Raw genomic sequence first — 23,965 nt, 5'->3', positions numbered from 1 at the left:
TCATGTTCCCTCCCGGACTTTATTTTCTGGACAGAGTCACCGCGTGTGAGGTGCATCCTCCATAGACGGCTACTCTGTCCCGCAGTGGTCCCCAACTGGCCTCCCGCTGGTGGCTTCTCCAGAAGCCAGGTCTCAGAAACGAGGGACTGCCTTTGCTCCCCGAGCCAGCTGACCCTAGAAGACGCTGGTGGGATGGTGCCGGGTGCAGGGTCAGCTCTACCCGGCATCGTGTCCACGCTCCATGGAGCAGCGACTCCCAGGCCCCCCGCCCCCCAGCCCCGGAAGCCAGGACTGCAGAGCCCAGCCATAGCCGGCACCTCCTGCGTGGGTGGCCACGGGCGACTTTCTCTCCATTCCGGGCAACCTGGTGAACCCTGCTGCCCACCGTCCTGCTGGCTCCCCATGCTGTGTGCAGACGTGGGAGTGTCACCGGGCGCCCTCCTCACGGGCACTGCAGGAAGTCCACCCCCAGGAAGGCCGCAGCCCCTTCCTGAATGGCTCTCCGCCCGCATAGGCTGCTGGACTGCTCTTGGCTGGGTCCCGAGTTCCAGAGAGGAGCTTTGGTGACGGCCTTCGACACGGATGTTTGCATGCTGATTCCCAGCGTGAGGACACCGATACCCTGGTCCCTACTGTGCCTTGGTTCTCGTGTCCATTATAGAAAACAGTGATTGGAAATAAAGGTGCAGGATAAGATGAACTCGGAGGGAGAGGACGCCCGCCTGTGTGCCTACCTGCCCTACCCCTGCTGGCCCCTCACGGCCCCTCGTCCTCGGCGGGCGGCTGCAGGTGGGCAAAGCTCAGGAAAACCTGCTCCAGAGAGATCTGGCTCACGGAGTAATCATCCACGGCGTACTTCTCCTTGGTCTTCTCCAGAATACCAAACACCTGGCGGAAGCAGAAAAGCTGCTGTTAACAAGCCCAGGGCTGGTGAGGCTCCCAGAGGTCCTACCCCCACCCCAGCCTGGGCCCTGGGGTGTCCAGGGGGAGGAGGGGGCTGTGCAGGACGAGCAGGCCTCGGGGACCAGCCTTCCCCCGAATCTTCCCAGCTCAGATGTGACCTTGGTCAAGCTATATTCCTTCTCTGGGCCAGTTTTCTTTTTTTGCACCGATTTTTTTCTGCCTTAAATGAACTTCCAAACGTAGCAAGTGTTAGCATGAGTGCCAGAGCAGACACTGTGAGTGACTCCTCTTTGGAAGGAGCCTAGAACCCCCACGGGCAGAGTGACTGCTGGGAGGGCCTTCCCCAGCCCCTGCCAGGCTGGCAGGAGCCAGCTCACCTTGGCCCAGCTGAGGTCAGCCCCGGGCAGGTGGTAATGGACCATCCCCTGGTGCTCATCTTCCAGGACGCTGCCTGCAGGAAGAAGACACTGCGTCCCCCTGAGGGCCAGGCTGGAGGGCCCGGGACCTTGGAATCACGGCCCTCCTCCCTGGGGCAACGACGACGTGGCACCTGGCAGGGATGAGGCCCGGATGCCCTCCCTCGGCAGCAGCCAGCGGCACTCACCCGGGAAGGTCAGGTTCACAAACGCCTTGAACTCCTCTAGCGCCTCCTGCTGCCCGTCGCTCCGGATCTTGGCCCGCAGAGAGTAGCCGCTGCCAAACTTGCTCTTGAGGTGCTGTGGGCTGCCCAGGCACTTGAACTGCCCCTCCACCATGATGGCCAGCCGGGTGCACAAGGCCTCACATTCCTCCATGCTGGGGAGGGGAGCAGAGGCCTGACACAGGGCCGGGCCTGCCGGGGCCTGCCCACTGCGTTGGAGGCTCGCGCAGAGGGGGCCGGTGCGGCGGCCAGATCAAACGGTTCCTGACTCCCACGTGTAGAGGGTGGCCCCCCGTGGCTAGGCTGGGGCCTTTGCTCACAGCGTCTGCACCCGTGGTGGCCAGGGCTTCTGCCCACCTGGCCCCACCCAGCCAGACGTTGTCCCGGCTCTTACCACTGACCCCCGGAGACCCTGGCTCTACCTGTGGGAGGTGATGATGATGGCCTTGCCCGACTCGCGGGCCCGTGCCACAGTGTCCCAGAGTAGGCGCCGGGCCACGGGGTCCATGCCGGTGGATGGCTCGTCCAGGAAGATGACCGAAGGCTCCCCAAGCAGGGCAATGCCAGTGCTCAGCTTCCGCTTGTTGCCGCCACTGGGAGCAGAGGGGTGTGTGGGCGGGGCGAGGCTGATGGTCAGCTTGGGCTGCCTATGTCCCAGCATCGTGACTGCAGGGCGCCCCGGGGTGAATAGGAATGGGGAGCGTGCCTGGAAAGCCCGCCTTATAGTTGTGGGGGCCCCCGAATAAAGCTGTGCTGAGGGAGGTCAGTCCACGCCACCTGTCTGTGCTGAAGGGGGCCTGACAGGGGCGTGACGTCGCCCTGCCGCTGGCCTGGCCTCAGGGTGGCAGGAACTGGCAGGGTAGCCCCCTTCATCCGTGCTGCGTGGGTCACGCCGTCAAATCCCCAATCGATCCTGGGTCAACGGGGGGGTGCTCCGGCCCCTGACCTGTTTGGTCGCCCCCAGCTTTAGAGTAAGGGAGACGCCAACTCTACCCTGGGAGACGTCGGCGTCACTGGGGCACGTGCAGGGAGGAGGCCAGGGCATAGGCACACCTGTACGTCCTGACCAGCTTGTTGGCGTGCGGCTCCAGAAGAAGGCCCCGAAGCGTGTTCTCCACACAGGCAGCGATGTGGCGCTCGGGGATGCCCCGGAGCCGGGCGTACATGACCAGCGTCTCCCGGCCCGTCATGTGGTCCAGCAGAGCATCAAACTGGGGGCAGTAGCCGATCCGCTGCCGCACCTGGAGGCGGGGGCGCAGGGAGGAGGCGGTGGTCGGAGGAGGCCCCTCCAGGTTTTTGCGAGCGTCTCTGTCTGGGGCGGCTACCATGCTGCACTTTGTCAGGGACACAGTGGGGCCTTGGCCAGCCTGGGGGCGCCCCGGGCACACACCCCGCCCCACCCCGAGAGGCCAGATGGGGCCGGAGCCCAGGTGGCCACAGTGTGTGGGGGAGGCGGGAGCAAGAACGGACAGACGTGACAATGCCTGCGGATGTGTCACCACTTGTGCAGGCGCGCTAGGCCCTTCCCCTTCTCCCTCTAATTGCAGCGGGGTTCATCTGTGGCACCTGGAGGGGGGGCGGCACCTGGTCGGATGGTGCGTGGAGCCAAGACCCCATGTGGCCGCACGGTCTCCCGGCTTTTTAGCTGCTGGCAACGGGCTGGGGAGCCTGGGGTCGGTCAGTGGATTCCAGACTCAGGGTCCCTCTCTCCTCACCTCCTGGGGGCTCTGAGCTCCCAGAGTCTGTGTCCAAGGCGCCTGAGAACACTGTGGGCCGCTGCCCCATCACTCAGTACCTGTCCCGTGCTCTCCGTCCCCCTGGAATTCAGACTGAACGCAGGGACGGGTCCCCTCCCTCTCCAACCTCTAGGACGTGGTTTTTGGTTTCCTCTTTCCTGCCGGTGTTTCTAATCTTGCCTATTTCTCCGCACACGGTAAACGCAGGTGTTTCATAATCCGGGTCTGGGCTTTGGGAATCTGAAGTGGGGGCCTTGTTTCTCCCGTGAGGCCCTGCGTCTGCGGGTTCCAGACATGGGGCCGTGCATGTCTCCTTTGTTTCTGCATGTGTGCACTGGCCCTACACCTTGAAGCCTTCTTGGGGGCCTCAGAGGAAGGCCCCTTCCAGAGGGTGCGTGCTGCACTCCACGGACATGGCGGACTAGAAGCCCCACCGCCAGCTGGGACACACGGTGGCCCCTGAGGCACAGGCCCCAGCTCTGCTCCCCTCAGTAGCGGGCCTTCCACCAGACCCCCAGGGGTACAGGGAGCGGGAGGGCGCCTGGCTCGTCCGCACCTGGCCCCACATGCAGGAAGTCTCCCATGACACCCTCCCACGGGAGTCCCAGGCCTCAGTTTCTCCCCTGCACTCAATGGGCCCTGAAACCCAAGCCTGGGTTGCCAGGAGCACAGTGTACCCCCTTGCAGACGTGGATCGTCCTTTGCAGACTCTGGCCGGGGTCCCTCACCATGCAGCGGGCTCTATGACGCCCTTACTGACGTGCCCGGTCACTGGCATTTTATGCAGCTCTGGTTCTTGGGGGGAAGCCTGCTCTGAGCACCCAGGACACCGTTAACACAGATCTGCACACACAGCCGCAGAGAGCTGTGAGCACCTGGCCCCAGGTGCAGAGGAGAGGCTTCTCCGACGGAGACCGTGGCCTGGGGCTCTTGCCTTCCCCTCTCCTCCCTGTCGCTTGCTTCGCTCTGGGCCCTGGTCACTGCCTGTCCCACCATCCACGAGCTGGGAGCCGGACATGAGCCCCATCCCTGCTTCCCCGGCTATACCCACCTTCCCGATTTCAGAGCTGATGCTGTAGCCCCCGACAAAGGCGTCCCCAGAAGTGACGGTCTCCTCCCCTGTCAGCATTTTGAAAGTCGTGGTCTTCCCAGCTCCATTGAACCCCAGCAGGCCGAAGCACTCCCCTTTCTGGACTGCGAGGCACATCTTGTCCACGGCAAGGAGGGGTGCCCGCTGCTGGTACACCTGCAGGGCACCGGGCATTGGGGCCTGGGGGCAGCCAATGGGGGGGCGCGTAGGCCGGAGCCGGTGTTGGTGGGCCAGCCTACCTTGGAGAGCTCCTTGATAACCAGAGGTGTGTCCAGCAGAGAGTCCATGCTGGGGGCCAGGACCCGGTTCCTTTCATCTACCACATCCTGGTCCTCAGGAGGTGCTGACGTCTGAGCGTACCCTTCTGTCTAATTGTTCCAGAAAGAGACCCCACAGGTGAGCTCCTGCTCAGGGGGGTCCTTTTCCATGGGACAAAGGGCGGGGTCTCTGAGATGGCTTGTGTGCTGCCTCGGGGCTTTTACAAGGACAGCGGGTGGACTTAGGCTGACGTGAGCATCAGGGAGACACAGCCTGCCAAGGAGTGAGGACGGTGCAGGGCGATGGTGCAGGATGCACCGAGAGAGCCAAGACACTCGGCTGAGGGTGGGGGAGACTGTACTCTGTGCACAGAGGCTCATCAGGGAGGTCTTCACAGGTCTGAGCAGCTGCCCCGCCCTGCGTTCCCGTGGACGCCCAGCGCGGCCTCCTCCAAGTGTGTTTGTGGGATGGGATCTATGTGACACACACGAGGGCAGCCAGCCTGGACAGCCTCTGCCAAGACGGAGGCAGTGAAGGCCCCAGGGTCCGGGACTGGAGAGCCAGGGCGCCGGGGAGCACCGCGGCCCCTACCGTGCGTCCTGCCCAGGGCCTTGGGGCTCCCCGACTGCAGGGAGGTAGGGCGTGCGGAGCACCCTGGAGCCACTCACCAGCGCCCACCTCCTCCGGAAGGCACAGAGGCAGGTCTTCAGCCTCCACAGCGTGTCGGTCTCAATGAGGAAGAGCAGGCTGAGGTAGGCAAAGCCGGAAGCAGCCATGGAGGTCACAAACCTGCCGACCCCCGGGGCGCTCCATGCGTAGAAGTTCTGCTGGTACTGGATGTCTGTGTGGGCAAGGGAGTGAGCATGGTGCCCTCCGGCCCCGGGTCACAGCCCAAGCCCCTCTCTAGACCCACAGGGGCCCACACGCAGACGCCCCCACGGAGGCTGTGAAAGCACAAGGTCCCCTCGTCTTCCCAAGGCTGCATCCTGGGCTCCTCGAGGCCTCCTGGAAGCCCTAAGAACTGCCTGCTTGCCCGGGGTGCCTGTGACAAGTGACCAGGTCACGCCCTCGCTTGCTCACTCACGTGCTCCTTCTCTGCTCGGGGGGGCTGCACTGTGACATGAAAACGTGCCTCCCCACCCCCCGCCCTGGTCACAGCGGTGACAGCTGACCACTGCTGAAGACACTTCCAGGCATGGGAAGGGCGTGTGGTAGGCTGAAAGGAGGCCCCAGAGAGACACGTCCACGTCCTGACCCCCAGAACCTGTGAGCAACCCCACTTATCGAAGGGTCCTTGTAGATGTGACAAGTTAAGGATCCTAAGGGAAGATCCTGGATTTAGGGGGGGGCCCTGCATCCAAGCACAGCTGTCCTTGCGAGAGAAAGGCAGAGGGAGGACTGAGATACAGAGATGCCTGATGGGCAGAGTGACACAGGACGTGGTCAGCCAGGCAGCATGGGGGGCGGGGGAAGCCCCTTTGCAGAGCGGAACAGGACAAGGGTCCCGGGGAGAGGGCGGCCCGGGGGACACTCACTGTATTTCCTGCAGTAGTGGGCGGCAACCTCGGAGGACGTGCAGTACCTCCTCATCTCGAAGTTCTCATGGAAGCTGCTGACGGCCATCCCCAGGCAGTGGTTGGGCAGCACCAGGAACACGTGGTCCAGGGTTCTGGAAAGCTCCTCTAACTTTACTGCTGTAGGGAGGAGTGCAGACCAGTCAGCACTGGGGGATACACGACGCCCAGGAAGGGTCCTCAGGTTCGGAGGGTGGGTTCCTGTCTGTGTGTGTGGGCGGGATGCCCAGCGGTGTTACCCCCAGGTGCAGCACCAGGCCTTCCCGGGACAGCGCCTCTGGGGCACCCCTCCCCCTCCCGCCCCTCTGAAACTGGGAGGGAGAAGTGCTGCCGGCCCGGGAGGGCCACCTTTGGCAGAGGGGCCTGGCCCAGGTTTGGGGCAGAGGGCGCTGGGGGCGCCGGGCAGGCTGGACTCCAGGCCCCCACCTGGGATGCGCATGATGGTGACCATGAGGAAGGTGGCTATGCCCGACAGGATGTTGAATATGGTCAGCCTCGTGTAGGCAGTGGCTGCTCCCGAGAAGAAGAAGTTCATCAGGTACATTAGAGGGATGATGGCCCAGCCGTAGAGCATGAGGAGCAGCAAGGCGTCCGCCATGTGGCCGTCTCGCGTGAAGGCGTGCACGTCAAAGGCTTTGAACACCACCTGCGCAGCACAGGGGCAGGCGGCTTGGGGGCCCTGTCTCCACGGCGGCTTCCAGCCCTGGGACACCCCCCCCACCCCCAATGACCTGCCCCCTTCTCCCCTTCGCCCTTGGAGCCGTCCCTGGGGCAGCCCGCTCCGGGGCCCTGCCACACAGTGGGGCGGAGGCGGGTGCAGCACAGCTGAGGGGTGCTGCCAGGGGCCGTTCCCTGCCTTCCTCCCAGGGCTGAGGCTGAGCTGCGGTCTGTGCGGGGGGCCCCTGAAGGCAAGCCCCCCACCAACGTGCAGGGGAGGGTCCCGGCACCACGTAGCCCTCACCAGCAGTAGCAGACTGGGGACGAGGAAGGATATGAGGTCCCACAGCAGAGCGGAGAGCCAGAATGTGGCCACGTGGACGCCACTCACAAACTGGACGTGCTTGGCCTGGACGGCCCTCTCGCTGACTGCCAGGATGGAAAATGTGCTGGCCAGGAAAGCCATAGCGAAGAGCAGGTTGAGGGCGATGTCAAATCCCTTCCGGCCTCTGCAGGAGGTTCGGGGGGAGGACAGGGCAGGTCAGGGACAGAGCATAGCGAGTCCAGGCGGCAGGGGACATTCACGGGTCCTTGGTCACTATCCAAAGCATGTGATGGAGGGGCCTCGCCCTGAAGGGGGCTTAAGAGAGAATCCCAGAGCCGGTGTGTGTGGGGTGGTCTTGGAGTGAGGAAAGTCCCATTCCCCCCAGAATGGCTCCTCCTCTGGGCTTCCTGTCCCCAGTGAGGACACCAGCATATTCCCAGTTGCCTTCAATCCATCGCTGGGCACTTGCTCCCCACAGACATGCACCCCCGACCCACCTGCCTTTCCCACATCTAAGAACCCCCACACGCAGCTGGCTCTGCCCGGGTCAGACCCCCATGGTCAGGCACCCGTGAGGCAGCTCATCTCTCACATTGGGTCCATTCCACATTCTGAAATCGCTGGCCAGCGACACCTTCCAGAACCCAGCACCGTCTGTCTTAACAAACAGTACTTCGACACCTGGATGTCATTTGGCCGGAAAGAGGGCATTATGGATCCACAGTACAACACGATGGGCCTTATAAGGGAGAGGAGCCAGTCACAAAAGGCCTCTTTTTCCTTTTTTTTTTTTTAATGGCCTCTTATTATATGACTGTATCCATACGAGATGCCCAGAGCGGGCCAGTCCATGAGGCAGAGACAGCATGGAGGCCACCTGGAGGAGGGGACAGAGGGGTGGGGAGTGGCCGCTGTGTCACAGGGCTTCTGTGGGGCACCATGGAATGCTCAGCAAAATTATACTGAGCATCCAAGAGGCAGGCAAGAAGGTCCTCAGCATCCCTAACCACCAGGGAAATGCAAATCAAAGCCACCACGAGAGGACACCTCAGTGGTCAGACGGCCAGCAGGTGCTAGGGAGGATGTGGATGGGGGAGCCCTCGTGCACTGTTGGTAGGAACGCAGCCTGAGCCAGCTGCTCCGGAGAGCAGCACGGATGCCCCACGAAAAGCTAAAAGCAGAACCGCCATATGTTCCTGCAATTGCACTTACGAGGGCTTATCTACAGAAAATGGACTTGCTAGGGACATCTGGGTGGCTCAGGGGTTGAGCGCCTCCCTTCGGCCCAGGGCCTGGTCCTGGAGTCCCGGGATCGAGTTCCACATCGGGCTCCCTGCATGGAGCCTGCTTCTCTCTCTACCTGTGTCTCTGCCTCTCTGTGTCTCTCATGAATAAATAAATAAGTCTTTTAAAAAAATAAATAAAATCTTAAAAAAAAAAAAAAAAGGAAACAGAATCACTGGTTGGAGTGCTGTCTGCACCACTACCCTCGCGGCGGCTACTTTCAATGGCCGAGGCAGACACAGCTGAGTGTCGACAGGTGAGCGGATCAAGAAACCCGGGATGTACACGACAGGATCTTTCCAGCCGTGACAAAGAAGGACATCCCGCCATTGGTGACAATGTGGATGGACCCTGAGAACACTGGGCTAAATTAAGTCAGAAAGACAAATAGCATAAATCTCTCTAACCGATGGAATCTTAAACAAAAGGCAGCCTGCTGACCAGAGAACAAACTGGTTGCTGCCAGAGGTGGGGGTGGAGGTGGGGGTAGGGGTGGGGGTGGGTGAAGCAGGTGAGGTATCAACGTGCAAATTTCCCGGTCATGAAGTAACTATGTCCTGGGGATGCCAGGTGCAGCCAGGTGACCCCAGCTACAGGTGTGACACTGGATGGCGTATCTGAAAGGTGCTCAGAGAGACCACCTTAAAGCCCTTCACCACTGGAAAGAAACTTGCTACCCACGTGTGAGGGGGGATGCCAAGTCGACTTGCGTGGTGAAAGGTCACCTGGAACTAACGTAACCCTGTGTGCCAATCACATCAGACATGCTGACAGCCAGGCCCTGACAACCAATCCACCGCACATTACAAAACAGGTGCAGAATGACATCTCCTAAAGCTGCAAACACAAACCAGAATTCCCGCCGCCCCGTCCACCACACTGAGGCCGACCTGCGGGTCTCCCCATCCGGAGCCCACCAGTGGGGAGCTGCCCCTTCCCGATGTCCCTGGCATGGCCCCCTGCCCCGCCTGCGGCTGTCGACCACCCCACCCGGGACCCCAGGGCCCCATGGGCCTATCCCCCCAGGGTGCAGAGTGGAGGCCACTCCCCAGAATGGCGTGGTTCCCGACCCTGCGGTCCCGCTGTGCCACCAGGGTCCCCCACACAGCAGGGCAGGACACGGCCTGAGAGCAGAGATGCACACGGGGCCTCCTGACTCGAGGTCACCCTGGGCAGCAACACCTGACCTCACTGTGTTCTGCGTCCTGGTCATGTGCTGGGACCCTTGGGGACAGCGGTCAGTAGGAACTGGGGACAGATTTGGGAAGAGGATACGGCCCCCCTTCAAGTCCCCCACAACCCCCGGGAGACCTCACTGGATACGGGCAAGGTCTCACTAGCTTATGTGCTATCCAAGGAAAGGGTGCGGATGGAAGGCTGAGAAGATGTGGGGTGGGGGGTTCCCTGGCCAGAACCCAGAAGCTTCCAGAAGGCAGATACTGTGCTTTATCCACCTACACGACCCTTGGTGGCCCCAGGCAGTGCCTGGGTGGGGTGGGGCCCTGGCAGAGGGGCAGGAGGCCGGGCAGCACACGTACTCGTTGAACTGGTCCTTGGCGGCCTGCAGGGCGCTCCGGGGCTGGGGGTAGTTGGAGACCACGATGGAGGCCCGGGGGCCACACAGCTGCTTGAACAGAAGGTTGTCCACCACAGCCAGTGCCGTGGCCGGGGAGTGGTACGCCTGGTTGTTGAACAGGGCGGTGACCACTGTCCGCTCACCGACATCTCTGAAGGACATGGCCACCAGGCACCGCTCGCTAAAGCCACCTCCCTCCACCGAGGCCCTGAAAATCAGGAACTCCTCCAGGTCGCCTGCGGGAGGCAATGGCAGGGTCAGTGGCGCGTGCCCGAGGTGGCCGCCCTGAGGAGCTCGGGAGGCCTGCGGGAACGGCGGGAAGGACGTCTACTCGTGCAGACAGGGGCCACGGCCATGGGTCCATGTCATGGGAGCAGTGGGGTCCGAGGCTGCAGGGCGAGCGGGCACCCCGTAGCCGACGGACTGACTCCTCTTCTGCCCCATAGATGCCTCCGGAGGGACGCTCACGGGAGCAGCCTGGGCCAGGTTGGTGTGGCAGGGAGGAGCCGCTCAGGGGAAGGCGAGGCTCTGAAGGGGAGACCTGGCAGGGCTGATGGGCCGCTGGGGGGGCAGCAGGTGCACAGGGGCGGGGTGGCCAGGGGAGAGGGACGGGCGGCCCTCAGGGGGCGCGATGGGACAGGACCTCTGCCTGTTTTCCTAGTTTTCCAGTTTTTATGGAGGAAGTACCCTTTCATAATCAGAAAAAAGGGACGGTGTTTAAAAAGATCGGCCCGAGGGAGTGAGGCGTTTCCCGGTCAGCTGAAGCACCCCAGCCGACCCCCACTTGAGGTCTTGGCCCCTCCGGGCATTCGGGTTCTGCGCAGCCATGGCCCGCCCCGACCTGCTGGCCCTCACTTAGCTCCGTGGCGGACGCGTGGGGAGGAGGGGCTCTGATGCGGGGCGCTGGGGTCCGCCCTACGCTCGTGGTGGCTGCAGGTCCAGCATCACATGCGCCCGCACACGCGCTCACTGCCTGGCCCTGCCTCTCACACAGCTGTAAATGGGGCCAACAAGGATACAGCCTTGCAGGACACAGGGTCGGTGAGGGCACGGGGACGTGCCAGCGAGCCCTACGTGGACTGTTGCAAAGGCTCTGCCCAGGCCCGCCGCAGCTGTTGTTACACAGGGAAAACAGTCTCGAGTCCTTAAATGTGGTGTAACGAGACTGCACGGTGGCCAAACCCAACGGTCACGCACTTGACGAGGAAGTGGACACAATGGCCTCCCAGAAGGACCCAGGCCAGGGGCTATGAGGCCATGTCCTGAACGCCCTGGAGCCACCATGTGCCCTGAGAGCCCTGAAGCTGGGTGACAGCCAGGAAACAAGGCGTGACAAGGGTGTCTGCCACCGCCTCCACAGAGGTAACTGGGGTCACGGTGGTGGGCGGGGCTGCGCGAGCTCCTGCCTGGTAGCAGTGCCCACTGCAGGGCTGGCCTGTTTTGGGGGCATCCAGCTGTCTAAACAAGAACCTGACTTCTGCCCAGATTTGGGGCCGCCCCGTGTACTGAATCGCCAGGACGTGGCGGTGGGCAGTGAACTGAGCCAGCCCGTGTACACGTCCTGTTTAACCTGAGTACAAGGCCTGCTCGAACCCCAGGGCAGTGTCCCATGGCCACAACCTGGGGCGCGGAGGGTCTTGGTTTGACGTGTTGGAAGAAAGCACTGTGTCACCTCAGCGCGTGCCGTGACCAGCCTGGCGAACAAAAAAGGGCAACGGAGGTTTTATGTTTCACCTACAATGGCCCCAAAACAGGCTACCTTGGCAAACTTTAGCCCTGGGTGCCGCCTTGCGTCTTCCCCGGACTCAGGGCGCCAGCCTTCTCCCCCAGCGGCAGGGTCTGCAGGCATGTCTGCTTCCCTAACAGAGGGGCTGCGGGGAGGCAACGCCAGGGATGCTTTGGGACCATGGTGTGCAGGTCAGCAAGGAACTAACCGCCCCCAAGGCCCACAGCGCCTGGGTCGGGAAGCTGGGCTCTGAGGACCTGGGCTGGGCCGGGGGCCTTCCCTTACCCAGCACCTCCCGCGGTTCCTGGCCCTCAGCCTGTAGCATGTCTTTCAAACGCTCCGACAGCTGCTGGTCCAGCCGGGAGGCCCCAGGAATGGCGAAGGGCACCACGGTTCTGCCGTATGCGCCCAGGGTCAGCTCCAGCATGGGGTCGTCGAAGGTCTCAGAGGAGTAGTTGACGGCCAGGAGGGCCAGGGTGACGCATGTCAGAGGGACCAGGACCTGGGCCACCACCATCTTCCACTCGCGCAAGCTGTACATGGCCTTCTTCAGGAACATGGCCCAGAACTGCTGGCAGTGGAGGGCGAGCTGTGGCAGAGGGTACGGGGCAACATGGCTGTCACATAGGGCCAGCATCAGAACCCTGCCCGCCAGCAGCAGGCACGGTCCAATCACAGGCCTGGGGGCCTCGGGCTGACATGTGTGCCCTGAGGCCCCCGGGCTTCTTGCAAACATGTCCCTGCAGGTCCTGACGTGGGCCTGGGGGGGTCTCATTGGCTCGTTGTCATGGGGTCTCGGGGGACCAGCTGTGATTCCACGGGGGAGCCGAGGCCTCTGCCCTTCCCCTGATCCTGGCAGGAGGACCTGGCCACACTCACAGGGGGGCAGAGGGCTGCAGTCCTGCAAGTGCGGGCACCAGGGTCAGCGTCCTGCTCTGCCACCTGCTGGCCGTGCCACCTGGGCCCAGGCCAAGGTGCTCTGTCTGTAAGACGGGCCGATGCTGCCCTCTGCCTCACTGAGGAGGATGGGGACACGGAGCACCATGAGAACCACGTGACATGTTTGTTTGTCGGCGGCCCAATTATAACAAGGTGAAATTACACTTGCTCGATTAAAATCCTCTGGGTTGAGATCCTGGGTGGCTCAGTGGTGGAGCATCTGCCCTCAGCTCAGGGCGTGACTCTGGGGTCCCGGGATCCAGTCCCTCGTCGAGCTCCCTGCACGGAGCCTGCTTCTCTCTCTGCCTGTGTCTCTGCCTCTCTCTCTCTGTCTCTCATGAATAAATAAGATCTTTTAAAAAATAAAAGATCTTTCTTTCTCCCTGCCAGGACCACATGACTTGTGATGTGCCCTCTTCCCAGTGAACTGACACTCCGCAGTCCTCGTCTGCCCTCGTGGGCATGAACACATGGGGCTCAGGGGTCCCCCAGCCTTCCCGTGCCGGCTGGCCCAGCCCTCTGCACTCACCCCGGTGTTGAGCTTGGCGGTGGTGCACTCGTCCTCGATCAGCGAGCCGACGCCATCCGTCGGGTCCATGACACCACACAGGTGGCTGTCCACTGCCCAGTCGCTTGCCCGCCTCTCATGCTGGTACTGCAGGGCAGGGAGCTGGATGGCCTGGATGTCCATGCTGGTGTCCACCAGCTTGCCGACCCTGCGCCGAGACACAGGAGGCCCGGTCACCACTCGGTTCCTCCTGGGGGGCTGTCCATGTGGGAGGAGGAGGAGCACATCCTTGGCCCTACTGGCTGGCGGTTCAGTTCTTCCCTGGCTCATCAATAGATGCTACCAGATCACCGGGCACCGCCGCCAAGCAGAGTCCAGCAGAGACGGACGGCCAGACCAGAGCCCTGCCCACGAGGATCCCGGTCGCCCTGGGAGATGGCTTGAAGCCAGCATTTATAGCCAGGGCTTTCCGGAGGGGCAGAAGGGGCTGGGAGCACAGCGGGAGCCCCGGAGGGTAGTAGTGCCTGCTGTGGGCACAAGCTGAGGCCTGCAGGCAGAGGGGTGTGCTCTGGGAGGGGCCACCCAAACAGGCCCAGCATGGCCAGTATGTGCAGAGCACAAGCAGTGAGGCTGGCAGGCCCCTGGGTGCTGGGCCGCAGGGGCCCGGAGCCACCCTGATGCCCACGAGCCACGTCATTCATGCACACTATGTACACACTCGCTGCTCTGTTGCCTGGTCTAGGTCCTGGGATCCTCACTGAAAGACCCTGAGCTCACACCTGCTTCTGTATTTCTAGTTCTCCGCTCTCTATCTGCCAGGTCAGCACTCGAGTCTGGTCAACACGGGTGTGGTCCTGAGCCCCCGCCCCCCGCTGTAGTCCTGGGAGCCTGTCCAGCCCCCACTGTCTTGGATGGGGCCCCCGGGGTGCCTGCACACTCCCCACGATGGGAGTGGGGGGGAGGGGAGGCATGTGTTTCCGGAGACCTGAGCTCAGGGGGGCGCTCCCTGCCTGGGAATGGGGAACGCTGCAGGGAGTGAGGGGCCCTCCCCGCAGCTGGCCGACCCCCTCAGGCGGGCATGGGATGCGGCCAGTAAGGGCGGCCTCATTGTCACGTGTCTCACAAGCACTGTGCCTGGACCGCTGGACACGCGTGTGTACTGACCGGAGGAACACCTCCTCCATGGTGGTGACCGAGGCCCCAAAGCTGGCGATCCCCAGTTCCTTCTGGTGCTTCTCCAGCTTGGCAAATAGGCCTTCGAACCTGGAAACAAGACCCCGAGTGAAGAGCCGCTTCTCATTTAGAGAGAGCTCATTTCTCCGTGTTGTCGGGGAGAGCACAGGGACCTGAGTCCTTGAAAAGCCGCTGCAAAACCCTGGTGTCGGGCTTTGTTTCTCCCTTTTCCTGTCCCTACGTGACATTCTGCTGGGCATACATGGGAGGCGTTCTCTAGCACACGTCCTCGCAAACACACCCAGAGAAACTGGTGACTATTCACCTGATTGGAGGTGGGGGGGGGGGGTAGTGCTTTCTAAGAAAAAAAATCACAAGGAAAAACATACGACCCATTAACTGTACTCACGTGGAAAAAAATCCCACAAAATTAGTTAACGACCAATGGGAAAAAACTGCGGCAAACACAGCTGATGTTAAGACATAAAACATGGACAGATACACGCGCGGAGGACAGGAACTCCTGGCACCCAGAGGAGCGGTGCCGAGGGGCCGAGGAGCGGCAGCCAGGCTCCACATCCTGCTGGCGGCGACAGCAAACATACAGGATGCCACTGATCCCACGGGATACACAAACATTTACAAAAAAACCTGTTTATTCAAAGCTGGCAGCCGTGGAGTAAAATGGACCCTCTCCCGCCCTGCTGACGGGGAAGTCAGACACCATCTACCTGCTGTCGGGACTCTATCCTGAGCAAGAGAGGGGAAATTCAGATAGAGTTTTCTGGAAGGACATTTACTAGCATATTTCAGGGGGTAAAACCACGAGGGCAGGGTAACCGCACAGATGTTGATGAGATCACAGGGTGACCGAGTCGGTGGATCCTATGAAGTTATTAAAACCAAACAACTCAGTTGCACTCACCGCAAGATTATTAAGATTTGCACCCTGTTTCTGAACGTGACTCGAGAGTCTGGTTTCCACCCACCGCCCTAGGCGTCTGCCGTGTCTGCGACGCACGAGCGCAGGACTCCAGGCCTGACACCGGGAACATGCATGTTCACAATCCCACAAGTGACCCTGAGCGGCTGCTGTGCTCTGCGGCCCCAGGAGGTCTGGCTGCGGGTTCTGCAAGCTCATCCGTCCCCCCTTCCCCGAGTGCTGTCACAGGCCGCCCCCCGGTCCAGCCTGACAGGTACAAGGGGCGGGGGTCTAAGACGGAGCACCCGCCGCAGGTGTGTGCCAGTGTGCCCCAGGCCCCGCACCTGTGTGTGCTCTCCTTGGGGAGGATGAAGGACAGCTCGGCGCCAGCCCTGCTCTCCAGCGTGGCAGTGGGGACGTGGTGCTGCACCAGCCGGGTGACAGCCTCGGGGTCACAGTGAGGCTCCTTCACCAGCGTCATGTGGTAGCCCGCACCTGCAACGGCCAGGAGCCCTGCGTGACGCTGTTTCCCACTTATGCTGTCTCACTGGGCCCTGGGCTCGCCACGAGGGAGTGACGGGGAGGAAGCACCCGGTGTGGGCGCCATCCTGAGGGCCTGGCCTCCCAACCCCCTGCTGGGCAGAGATGTCGGAGGCCTGGGGTGGAGGGCAGGGGTGCTACATGGTGAAGACTCGACTCCAGACTCCAAGTCTCAAGGGCGGTGTTGGGAACTGTTCCCGAGACCTGTCCTCCCTGCTCTCTCCCCAGGGGAGCCCCAGGATGTTGGCTGCCCTCTCTAGCTGCCCCCAGGAAGCTGCAGCAACAGGGCGCACAGGCCCCAGGGTGCCTAAGGAGGACAGCCAGTGCCCCCCGTTGACAGGACATGGGTGGACCCTGCTGGCAGGCCAGCACTGTGTCGGGCCATGAGCTGCCCTCAGAAAAGGAAGACCCGCTCACAGGGCAAACCCCGTGCCACAGGCCACCGGCTCAAGAGCCTCTACGTTCAAGCATGGCCTCCACCAGGGCACCGGAGGTCTCAGCAGGTCTTCTCTTCCCCGGCCACCACTGGATATCGTCCTAACCAAGTTGGGCAATCTGCTCCCTCCTCCTGTCCTAGCCCCTCCGCTGGCCTCAGCGTCCCCCCGGGGAAGCCAGCAGCCCCCCCCGCCCAGGACAGGGCCTGTCCCCGCTGCCTGCCCACCCCGCTCACCATACTTCTGCTTGAGGAACAGCGAGGACCCGCAGCATTGCAGCTCCCCCTTGGCCATGATGGCCACGCGGTCCCCCAGCAGGTCGGCCTCGTCCATGAAGTGCGTGGTCAGCAGCACGGTGCGGTCGCTCTTGTGCTGCTGCAGGAGGTCCCAGATGGCCCTCCTGGAGATGGCGTCCATGCCCGAGGTGGGCTCGTCCAACATCAGCACCTGGGGGCGGAGGAGCGGCCCGGCCCGGGCTAGCTACGTGGGACGCTCTGGTTCTGTGCACATGTGGCCACGCTGTGGGCGTCAGGGGGTCCATAGCCTGCCCCTGCCCGTGGGGGGCAGCCACCCTGGGTGCCCGGCCCTGGCCCGGGGCCTCCTGCCCGCCTACCTTGGAGCCTGCTATGAGGGCGATGCCGATGGAGAGCTTGCGCTTCGTGCCCCCACTCAGGAACTTGCTCAGGGCGTCTCGCTTGTCCTCCAGCCCGAGGACGTGCAGCATCCGCTGGACTTCTTCAGGACACTTGTGGTGGGACAAGCCCTTCAACTGCAACAGTGGGGGTGGGGAGGTCGGGAGGGGGTCCCGGTGGGGGCGGGTGGCTGCCGGGAGCCTGGCCTTGGTGCCGCCTCCTCCGTCAGTGTGCCTGCCTGGTGCCCGGACTGCCTCCCGCCTCCCTGCTGCAGATCCACGAAAGCTGCTCAGCTGCTTGGAGTGGGCCCTGTCTGCCGGGAGGCTGAGGGCTCGCACCCTGGGGCCCAAGTACACGGGCCACGGAACCACCATGGGTCCTGAGTCCAGTCCACTGCTGACTCACCTGTGCGTAGAAATACAGGTGTTCTGCGACAGTCAGGTTGTCAAACAGGACGTCATGCTGGGGGCACAGGCCCAAGCTCTTGCGGATCTGAACCATGTCTTGTGAAATGTCATACCCGTTGATATATGCCCGTCCACTGGTCGGGGGAAAGAGACCTAGGGCCGAGCAGAAGACCCGGAAATGTAAGTTCGGTGCAGACGCCCCACTGGTCGGCACGAGGGCGAGGCTTGTCTCATGCACGTGGCTTTACTTCATTTCATGGAGCACCCTGGCTGTAGGTTGGCCAGTGAGGCCGTTCCCGCCTTGGGGGGCTGTGAGGGCCTATGGCTGGGCCCCTCACCTGTGAGCATGGACAGCGTGGTGGTCTTTCCCGCACCGTTGTGACCCAGCAGCACCGTGATCTGCCCCTCGTACAGGTTCAGGGTCAGGTCTCTGACAGCCGCCTTGCTCCCCACTCTGAACACCTGCAGCAGAGGCAGATGGCGGCCCTGGGCTTCAGACCCCACCCTGCCCCCAACTACCCTCCGGAGCACCTGTCCGAAGGGACTCAGGAGACCCTGCCCAGCATCACCAGTCAGCACAGAGGTAGGATGTTTCAGGCAGAGTGCTGACTGGAGGCCATGCTGCTCCCATCGCCCATAGCCCCCCAGCTTGGCAGGGGCCCAACGTCTGTTCCTAGTGCCCTGAGCACAGCAAGCGTTTGCAAAGCTGACAGGAGGATTCATTCCAAGTGGCACGTGCTGCTGACTCAGGCCTGATCCCCTGAGCCCTGGGGACAGAGCCTGGGGAGTGGTCAGAGAGCAGTCACGGGGGCCCAGAGGGCAACAAGGCCTGGGGATGGTCACTGGCTTGGAGAGAGCCCTGGGCGAGGGCGAGGCCCCCGTCCCCACCAACCCCACGGAGTGTGGCACCTTGGTCACATGCTTGATCTTGATCCCAGCCACCAGGTCTTCTGGCTCAGCCTCAAAGTACTCCGTTCTGAGCGCTTTCTCTGGGTCATCGTCTTCCTCTTCCTTTCCCAAAACTGTCCGTGGGTGTCCACACCAGTACGAGGGCTGGGATGGAAATCAGATGGGTCTCAAGGAGCCGACTCGTGTCAATTTGTTTTGTGTGTGATGGAGCAGAAACACTAACACAGACACGCTAACTACACGACAGCATGCAGCCCTCAGCAGGGCGGTGGGCTGCTGCAGAGGGGACACAGCCTGAGGCTATGAGCCGCATGGCTTCTCCCTCATCTGCCCTGGGGATGTTCTGAGCCTTTCCTGATCTGCCATCTGGGCACCCGGTCCCTGGAAGGCTGACTTGGAGTGCAGACGACGCAGATGTGACACAGAGGAAAAGTCAATAAGGGCCTTTGAACCAAAGACAGGCCAGCCAACGTTCCAGTCCAGAGTGGTATCTGGGCAAAACATGGAGGAGGCTGTGCCTGCACGCCCCTGCCAGGCCTCACTCAGCTCCACAGGAGCTCACAAAATAAGCAAGAGAAGCCCAAAGGCCCAGTCTCCCCCTGCCATGAGGAAGCTTCACCACCCCGTCTGGACGATCCCCGCCATCCGTCCTGCCATCACAGGGCCAGGCTGCGGGAGGGGTAAGAATGTAGCCAGAGGCTGTGCAGAGCCATGCCCTCGAGGATGGCTGTGGGCACAGGGGGCACACTGGTGTGGGCAGGGTCATAGGAAAGGGACAAACGGGCCCCCAGGAGAGCCGCCCCAACTCAGCCCTGCAGGGAGACCCCCATCTCCACCCTGGGGTACTTGCCATGCCTGGAATGGTTCTAGCAACACTGGTTCCAGGGACACACCGCTCATGTTGTAAGTGACACCAGAGCGTGTGCTACAAATCACTGAATGCCACAAGTGTAACTGTCAGCGTTTCTCTCTCTCTTGATGACAAAGTGACAGGGCGTCCGTGGGTCAGGGGCGTCTTCACTTTGATGGAGCACGCCAGTGAGCGCCAGAGAGCGGGCGCCAACGGGGCACCTCAGTGACCACCAGCAGGGGCTGATGGACCCCAAGGCGGCCCCTCCACACGGCACCGTGCACTCAAAGAGAAGGTGACTCAGGAAAATGCAGATATGTAAACGTGATTCGAAAAAAGTAAAACAAAATTTATAAATAAAAATCTGAAAGTATTCATGAAAAGATCCAGGCACGTTTGTACTTAAGATGATTAGGTTAAAAAAACAAGTCTCGGGCATCTTTACAGCACAGTCCCCTTTTTATGAAAAAAGCACAAGTGGGGCACCCAGTGGCTCAGTGGTTGAGCACCTCCCTTTGGCTCAGGTTGTGACCCCGGGGTCCTGGGATCGAGTCCCGCGTCGGACTCCCTGCATGGAGCCTGCTTCTCCCTCTGCCTGTGTCTCTGCCTCTCTCTCTGTCTCTCGTGAATAAATAAAATCTTAAAAAAACAAAACTAAGCACATGCATGTCACACGCACATACACTCAGGCCGTAAGCATGTGCACAGGAAAACCATCTGAACTACACGCCAGCAGGCCAGCCTGGGTCATCTCTGGGTGGTGGGACTGTGCTGTGAATTCTAGAAGCAGCATCATTTTTACGAGACGCTGTATTACTTTGTAGGCAGAAAACCCAGTAGGATGTTTGTTTGAGATGAGGCCGGGGATGGGATGTGTGGGTCCCTCGTGAGCTTCTTCTCTCCGACCCTGAAGTGCAGGGCTCCTCTTGGTCCAGTGGAGGGTCTTAGGGCCTTTGGGACACATGGCTCAGTGACTGCACACAGGACGGGGTCCCCTCTCCCAGCCCGAGGAGGCGTCACAGAGTGTGTGGAGGACACCCCTACTCTCGCGGAGGTGGCCAGTGTGCAGAAAAGGGCTGTGAGGACTCACCATGACGAAGAAGTACCAGGGCTGGGGCACGCCGAACTGTCCCGGGAGTACGGCCTCTACGTACCAGGTCACCAGGCCGTAGAGCACAGAGTCCAGCAGCAGCATGCCCAGCACTTGCCCGAAGGAGAAGTCGTCGTCCACGTTGACAGGACTCAGGAGGTCTCGCCACTGGACGCCCACGCCTAGAAGACACAGCGGGACGTGGGCCTGAGATAGGCCCCGGGGCGTGACAGCACACATGTGCACGTCACTGCAGTGAGCATGACTTGTCCCTTCCTGCATTTACAGCACAGTGGAGGACCTTCCCCAAGGCTCTGGACAACCGTGAGCCACCAGAGCTTGTGGGGCTGACGAGGTGGGCTCCTGTTCGATTTACGACCGACATGCATGTCCACACATGTCCATGTATGTGGTAGTCGTATGCACACGCACAATCCACATGTGTGCACAAACACACACATACGTATGTATGATTCCAGTAAGGCCGACACGAATAGTGTATGTTGAACGCAAGTCTTTTCAAAAAAGAGAAGTACTTGAGGCACGTATAAAGCTCTCCCGAGTGGTGCCCATGGGTCTTGAAACCCCCTGGTTTGAAATCCCACATCCTAATGGTGCCCGGGGCTTCCACGTGGCTGGTGACCCTCCGTCGGCTCAAGGGGCCCCGTGGAACTGGCTGTGCTCTGGCTTTGGTCCCTCTCAAGCAACTAGAAGTTTGTCAGTTTGTCCGTGTTGAGCAAAATCAGCAGAGAACTTTGAAAGCCGAGAGTAGCCACGTAGATAGATTCTCGTTCATGGCTTTGTAAAAAGTATTTGAAGCCCCCGGAGGGGCGGTGCATTTAAAAAGCCTATGTGGGTCACACACGACCAAACACAGAAACGCAGGTATTTAGGGCCGAGGGCTCAGAAAGAAGACCACTCGAGCTCAAGAGGAGGCCGCCCCCCTCCCGCAGACCTGCACTAGGACACACGACGGCCAGGACTCTGCCACACCCGGGGTGAGACCACGCGGCCTGAACCGCACAGCGAGAGCAGCGCAGGGCGGTCCCCAGACGGGACATCTGTGGCCACGCGGCAGCTCACGCTCACCCTCCTGTGTCCTCCCAGCAGCCACGGCCCCCTCTGCCCTCCAGGGCCCTCCCGGGGGCACCCCACAGCAGGTGGCCTTCAAGGTTGGGCCTGGGGCCGCTGCGCCCATCAGAGCAGGCCTGGGCCGGCGCAGGGCTCGCAGACGGGAGGGCGTGCGCCCAACAGCGTCTTTACTTCGACCCCATGACGTTCACAGGATCGGGAAGTTTTACAAAAATCTCAAAAACGGTCCTGGCCCGTGACCCCGCGCCCGCGGCCTCCTCCCCAGTCCGCCTGACTGGAGCTGGGGGCTGCTCCCCCGCAGACTCTGGGGCCGGGCGCTGCTCTCCCGGAAGCAACAGCCGCTCTGGGCGACGGTGGCCGTCGTCGTGAGCGCTCTGTCCCCCGCGCTGCAGGTCGGGGCCACCTCCCCAGGGCTCCCGACCCGGAGGGAGGCCGCCTCGCGCTCTCGGGGTAACCGGGGCGGCAAGCGTGGCTCGCCAGAGGAAGGTACTCACCTTTGGCTTCAAATTTCCCTATGAGCTGGGCTCCCATGGCCATGGCAACGTTGGACAGGAGGCAGGAGAGCAGCTTCTGGCTGAGAGTCATCCAGTTGTAGCGGGGAGCAACGAAGAGGTAGGGGATGTAGGTGAAGAAGTAGAGGAAGCCGCCTATGGCTGCGGCCATGTTGGCTGCGGGGAGAGGAGCCGGCGCTGAAGGCGGGCGGGCGGGCTGGCGGCCATGGGGCCGGGTGGGCTGGGGGGGTGGCGGGGGTGGCCGAGGGGGCTGGGTGGGGCCAGATGGGGCCGGGTGGGGCCGCCGTGGGGCTGGGGTGGGGCCGGGGGGCCAAGTCCGGGCGGGGGCACCTGGCCGAGGCGCACGCTCTGCACCCACCCCAGGCCACAGCTCCCCTCCCGCGCTTGCTCATTGCACAGGCGGCCGCTGTGTTGCACGGGCCCCAAGCCTTCCGGAGCTTAATCCACAGGGGACACAGAGTAAAGGACGGGGGTGCCGGGTCGGGCAGCCCAGGGCAGAGCCCAAGGCACAAGACAGGGACCAGGCGTCCCCCGGGCTGGGGCTGCGACAGCCACCAGTGGGCCACGGAAGGCCCCAACGGGAAGGTGACGCGTGGGCGAGCTGTGATGGGAATCACGGGGAGAAGGGTGCGGCTGTGGCCCATGCTCGTGGCCCTCATACACTTTGGTCCTCGGAACCTTCTGTGGCCTTAAAAATGGTTGAGGACATCACGGAACGTGTGCTCGTGTGGGTGACGCACACACATGCTTATCTACTCCTACTGTGTCATGGGTTAGCACTAGGACAATTTAAAGACTTTTGAGAACAGTAACAAACCTGCTATAGGTCAACGTAACTGTGTTTATGGAAGTCCACTCTATTTCACACAATTTAGTGAGAAAAGTGGCATTGTGATACATTTTAACAAGCCTCTGCGATGCCTGATTTAAGGGATTATGGCCGCTGTGCTGGGTGCAGCCCACCAACAAAACCAGCTTCGCACAGGTCCACAGCCAGAAAGGGGAGACGTATTTTGACAGCCTCCCCAGATACTCGTAGGTTTTCTCTGTCACTCAAGTACCACGCCACAGGCAGTCGTTTCTTAAAGGTCAGGTGCCACATGGACTCTGACCGATGAACCTGTCACGCTGTTACCCAAAAATCCACTGGCTTACCTTGCGCTTAGAATGGGTTATTACTCGGGCACGATCCCGTAGTGGGATGCCTCGGTCACGCACAACGTACTGCTTGTTGAGCTATGCAGATCTTCTGAGTACGGTCATGCTTTATCGTACAACGTACAGATAAATCACGTCGGCTGATACGATCACCAACCTCCTAAAAGGCTAACTGCTGGGACACTGTCAAGCTCATGGCGTTAGATTCAAGTTTGTAAAATCCTATTTTTCGCTTGAATGCTGGGATTTCACAACTGACATCCGATACCGTCCATTTTTCTTAAAAGACAAGCTCACATTAGAGGAAATGCCTGCCAAACACCCAGGTGTGAATAATTATGCCCGAGGGTGGTTCTTTTGAGCAAAAATGGTGTTCCATGAAAGAAGTGACTAGTTTGACAACTCAAGCCACCACATGCCAGCTACTGGCCATGTCCAGAGCTGAAGGGTAGAAGCAGGGAGACACCTCGAGGCCACTGTGAACCAGGCTGGTGACAATGGCCAGCAGGGGGTGGGGTGGGGGTGGGACAGTGGAGGCGGGGGAGACACGAACTGCAGCTCTCATCAGACGTGGTGCACAATGGGACAGGAAGACAGATGTCGGGGATGATCCCAAGGTGTTTTGGTGAGAGCGGCAGGGACAGGGTGCTACCAGCAGAAACAGGAAAGGGCTTCTGGGGATGGGGTCAGGAGGTGGTGGAGGTGCATCCTGAGCGTCTCAGGGACGTGGTGTGTGAGTCTGAGCATCAGGGGCGAAGCCTCAGCTGGAGCTTGCAATCTCTGGATGAACCACACGTTCTGAGTCCTCCAAGGGGAGGCAGGTGTGTGACAGGAAACCCCGGACTTCAGGATGAGGAAGCTGTGGACTTAGGAGCACATGAAGAAGTGCTTCCACCAGAGAAAGAGGAGTGTTTTCCCACAAAAATGGAGGAGGAAACAAGAATGAGCAGATGTGCCCAAGAATCAGCTGAGTACTTGACGGCAGAGAAATGAACTCTCGGTAGATTCTAGAACATTCTAGAACATACAC

The 23,965-nt window shown here is 61.3% G+C and overlaps 1 protein-coding gene across 4 annotated transcripts in view; it reads right to left on the bottom strand.

The window, feature by feature from the left end:
- Window positions 1-23,965, bottom strand: part of ABCA3 (ATP binding cassette subfamily A member 3) — a 40,288-nt gene continuing 16,323 nt past the window's right edge. For 3 of the 4 annotated variants that reach the window (XM_038540712.1, XM_038540713.1, XM_038540714.1), the window contains 23 exons: window positions 21,760-21,933; window positions 20,174-20,355; window positions 18,234-18,377; window positions 17,663-17,786; window positions 17,323-17,477; window positions 16,899-17,054; window positions 16,522-16,732; window positions 15,656-15,806; window positions 14,381-14,479; window positions 13,238-13,424; window positions 12,055-12,358; window positions 10,006-10,279; window positions 7,163-7,367; window positions 6,628-6,847; window positions 6,163-6,321; window positions 5,296-5,468; window positions 4,609-4,737; window positions 4,331-4,525; window positions 2,597-2,784; window positions 1,966-2,136; window positions 1,508-1,698; window positions 1,281-1,354; window positions 1-888 (listed from right to left, as the gene is read on the bottom strand). In XM_038540712.1, coding sequence (XP_038396640.1) covers window positions 757-888; window positions 1,281-1,354; window positions 1,508-1,698; window positions 1,966-2,136; window positions 2,597-2,784; window positions 4,331-4,525; window positions 4,609-4,737; window positions 5,296-5,468; window positions 6,163-6,321; window positions 6,628-6,847; window positions 7,163-7,367; window positions 10,006-10,279; window positions 12,055-12,358; window positions 13,238-13,424; window positions 14,381-14,479; window positions 15,656-15,806; window positions 16,522-16,732; window positions 16,899-17,054; window positions 17,323-17,477; window positions 17,663-17,786; window positions 18,234-18,377; window positions 20,174-20,355; window positions 21,760-21,933 — 3,998 coding nt within the window. In that variant the 3' untranslated portion in view covers window positions 1-756. The remainder of the gene's footprint in view (window positions 889-1,280; window positions 1,355-1,507; window positions 1,699-1,965; window positions 2,137-2,596; window positions 2,785-4,330; window positions 4,526-4,608; window positions 4,738-5,295; window positions 5,469-6,162; window positions 6,322-6,627; window positions 6,848-7,162; window positions 7,368-10,005; window positions 10,280-12,054; window positions 12,359-13,237; window positions 13,425-14,380; window positions 14,480-15,655; window positions 15,807-16,521; window positions 16,733-16,898; window positions 17,055-17,322; window positions 17,478-17,662; window positions 17,787-18,233; window positions 18,378-20,173; window positions 20,356-21,759; window positions 21,934-23,965) is intronic. The other variant, XM_038540715.1, reaches the window with a different exon arrangement.

This window comes from Canis lupus, chromosome 6 (genome assembly GCF_011100685.1).
Source record: "Canis lupus familiaris isolate Mischka breed German Shepherd chromosome 6, alternate assembly UU_Cfam_GSD_1.0, whole genome shotgun sequence".
Classification (NCBI taxonomy): Eukaryota; Metazoa; Chordata; class Mammalia; order Carnivora; family Canidae; genus Canis; species Canis lupus.
This window is presented reverse-complemented; position numbering and strand designations above follow the sequence as displayed.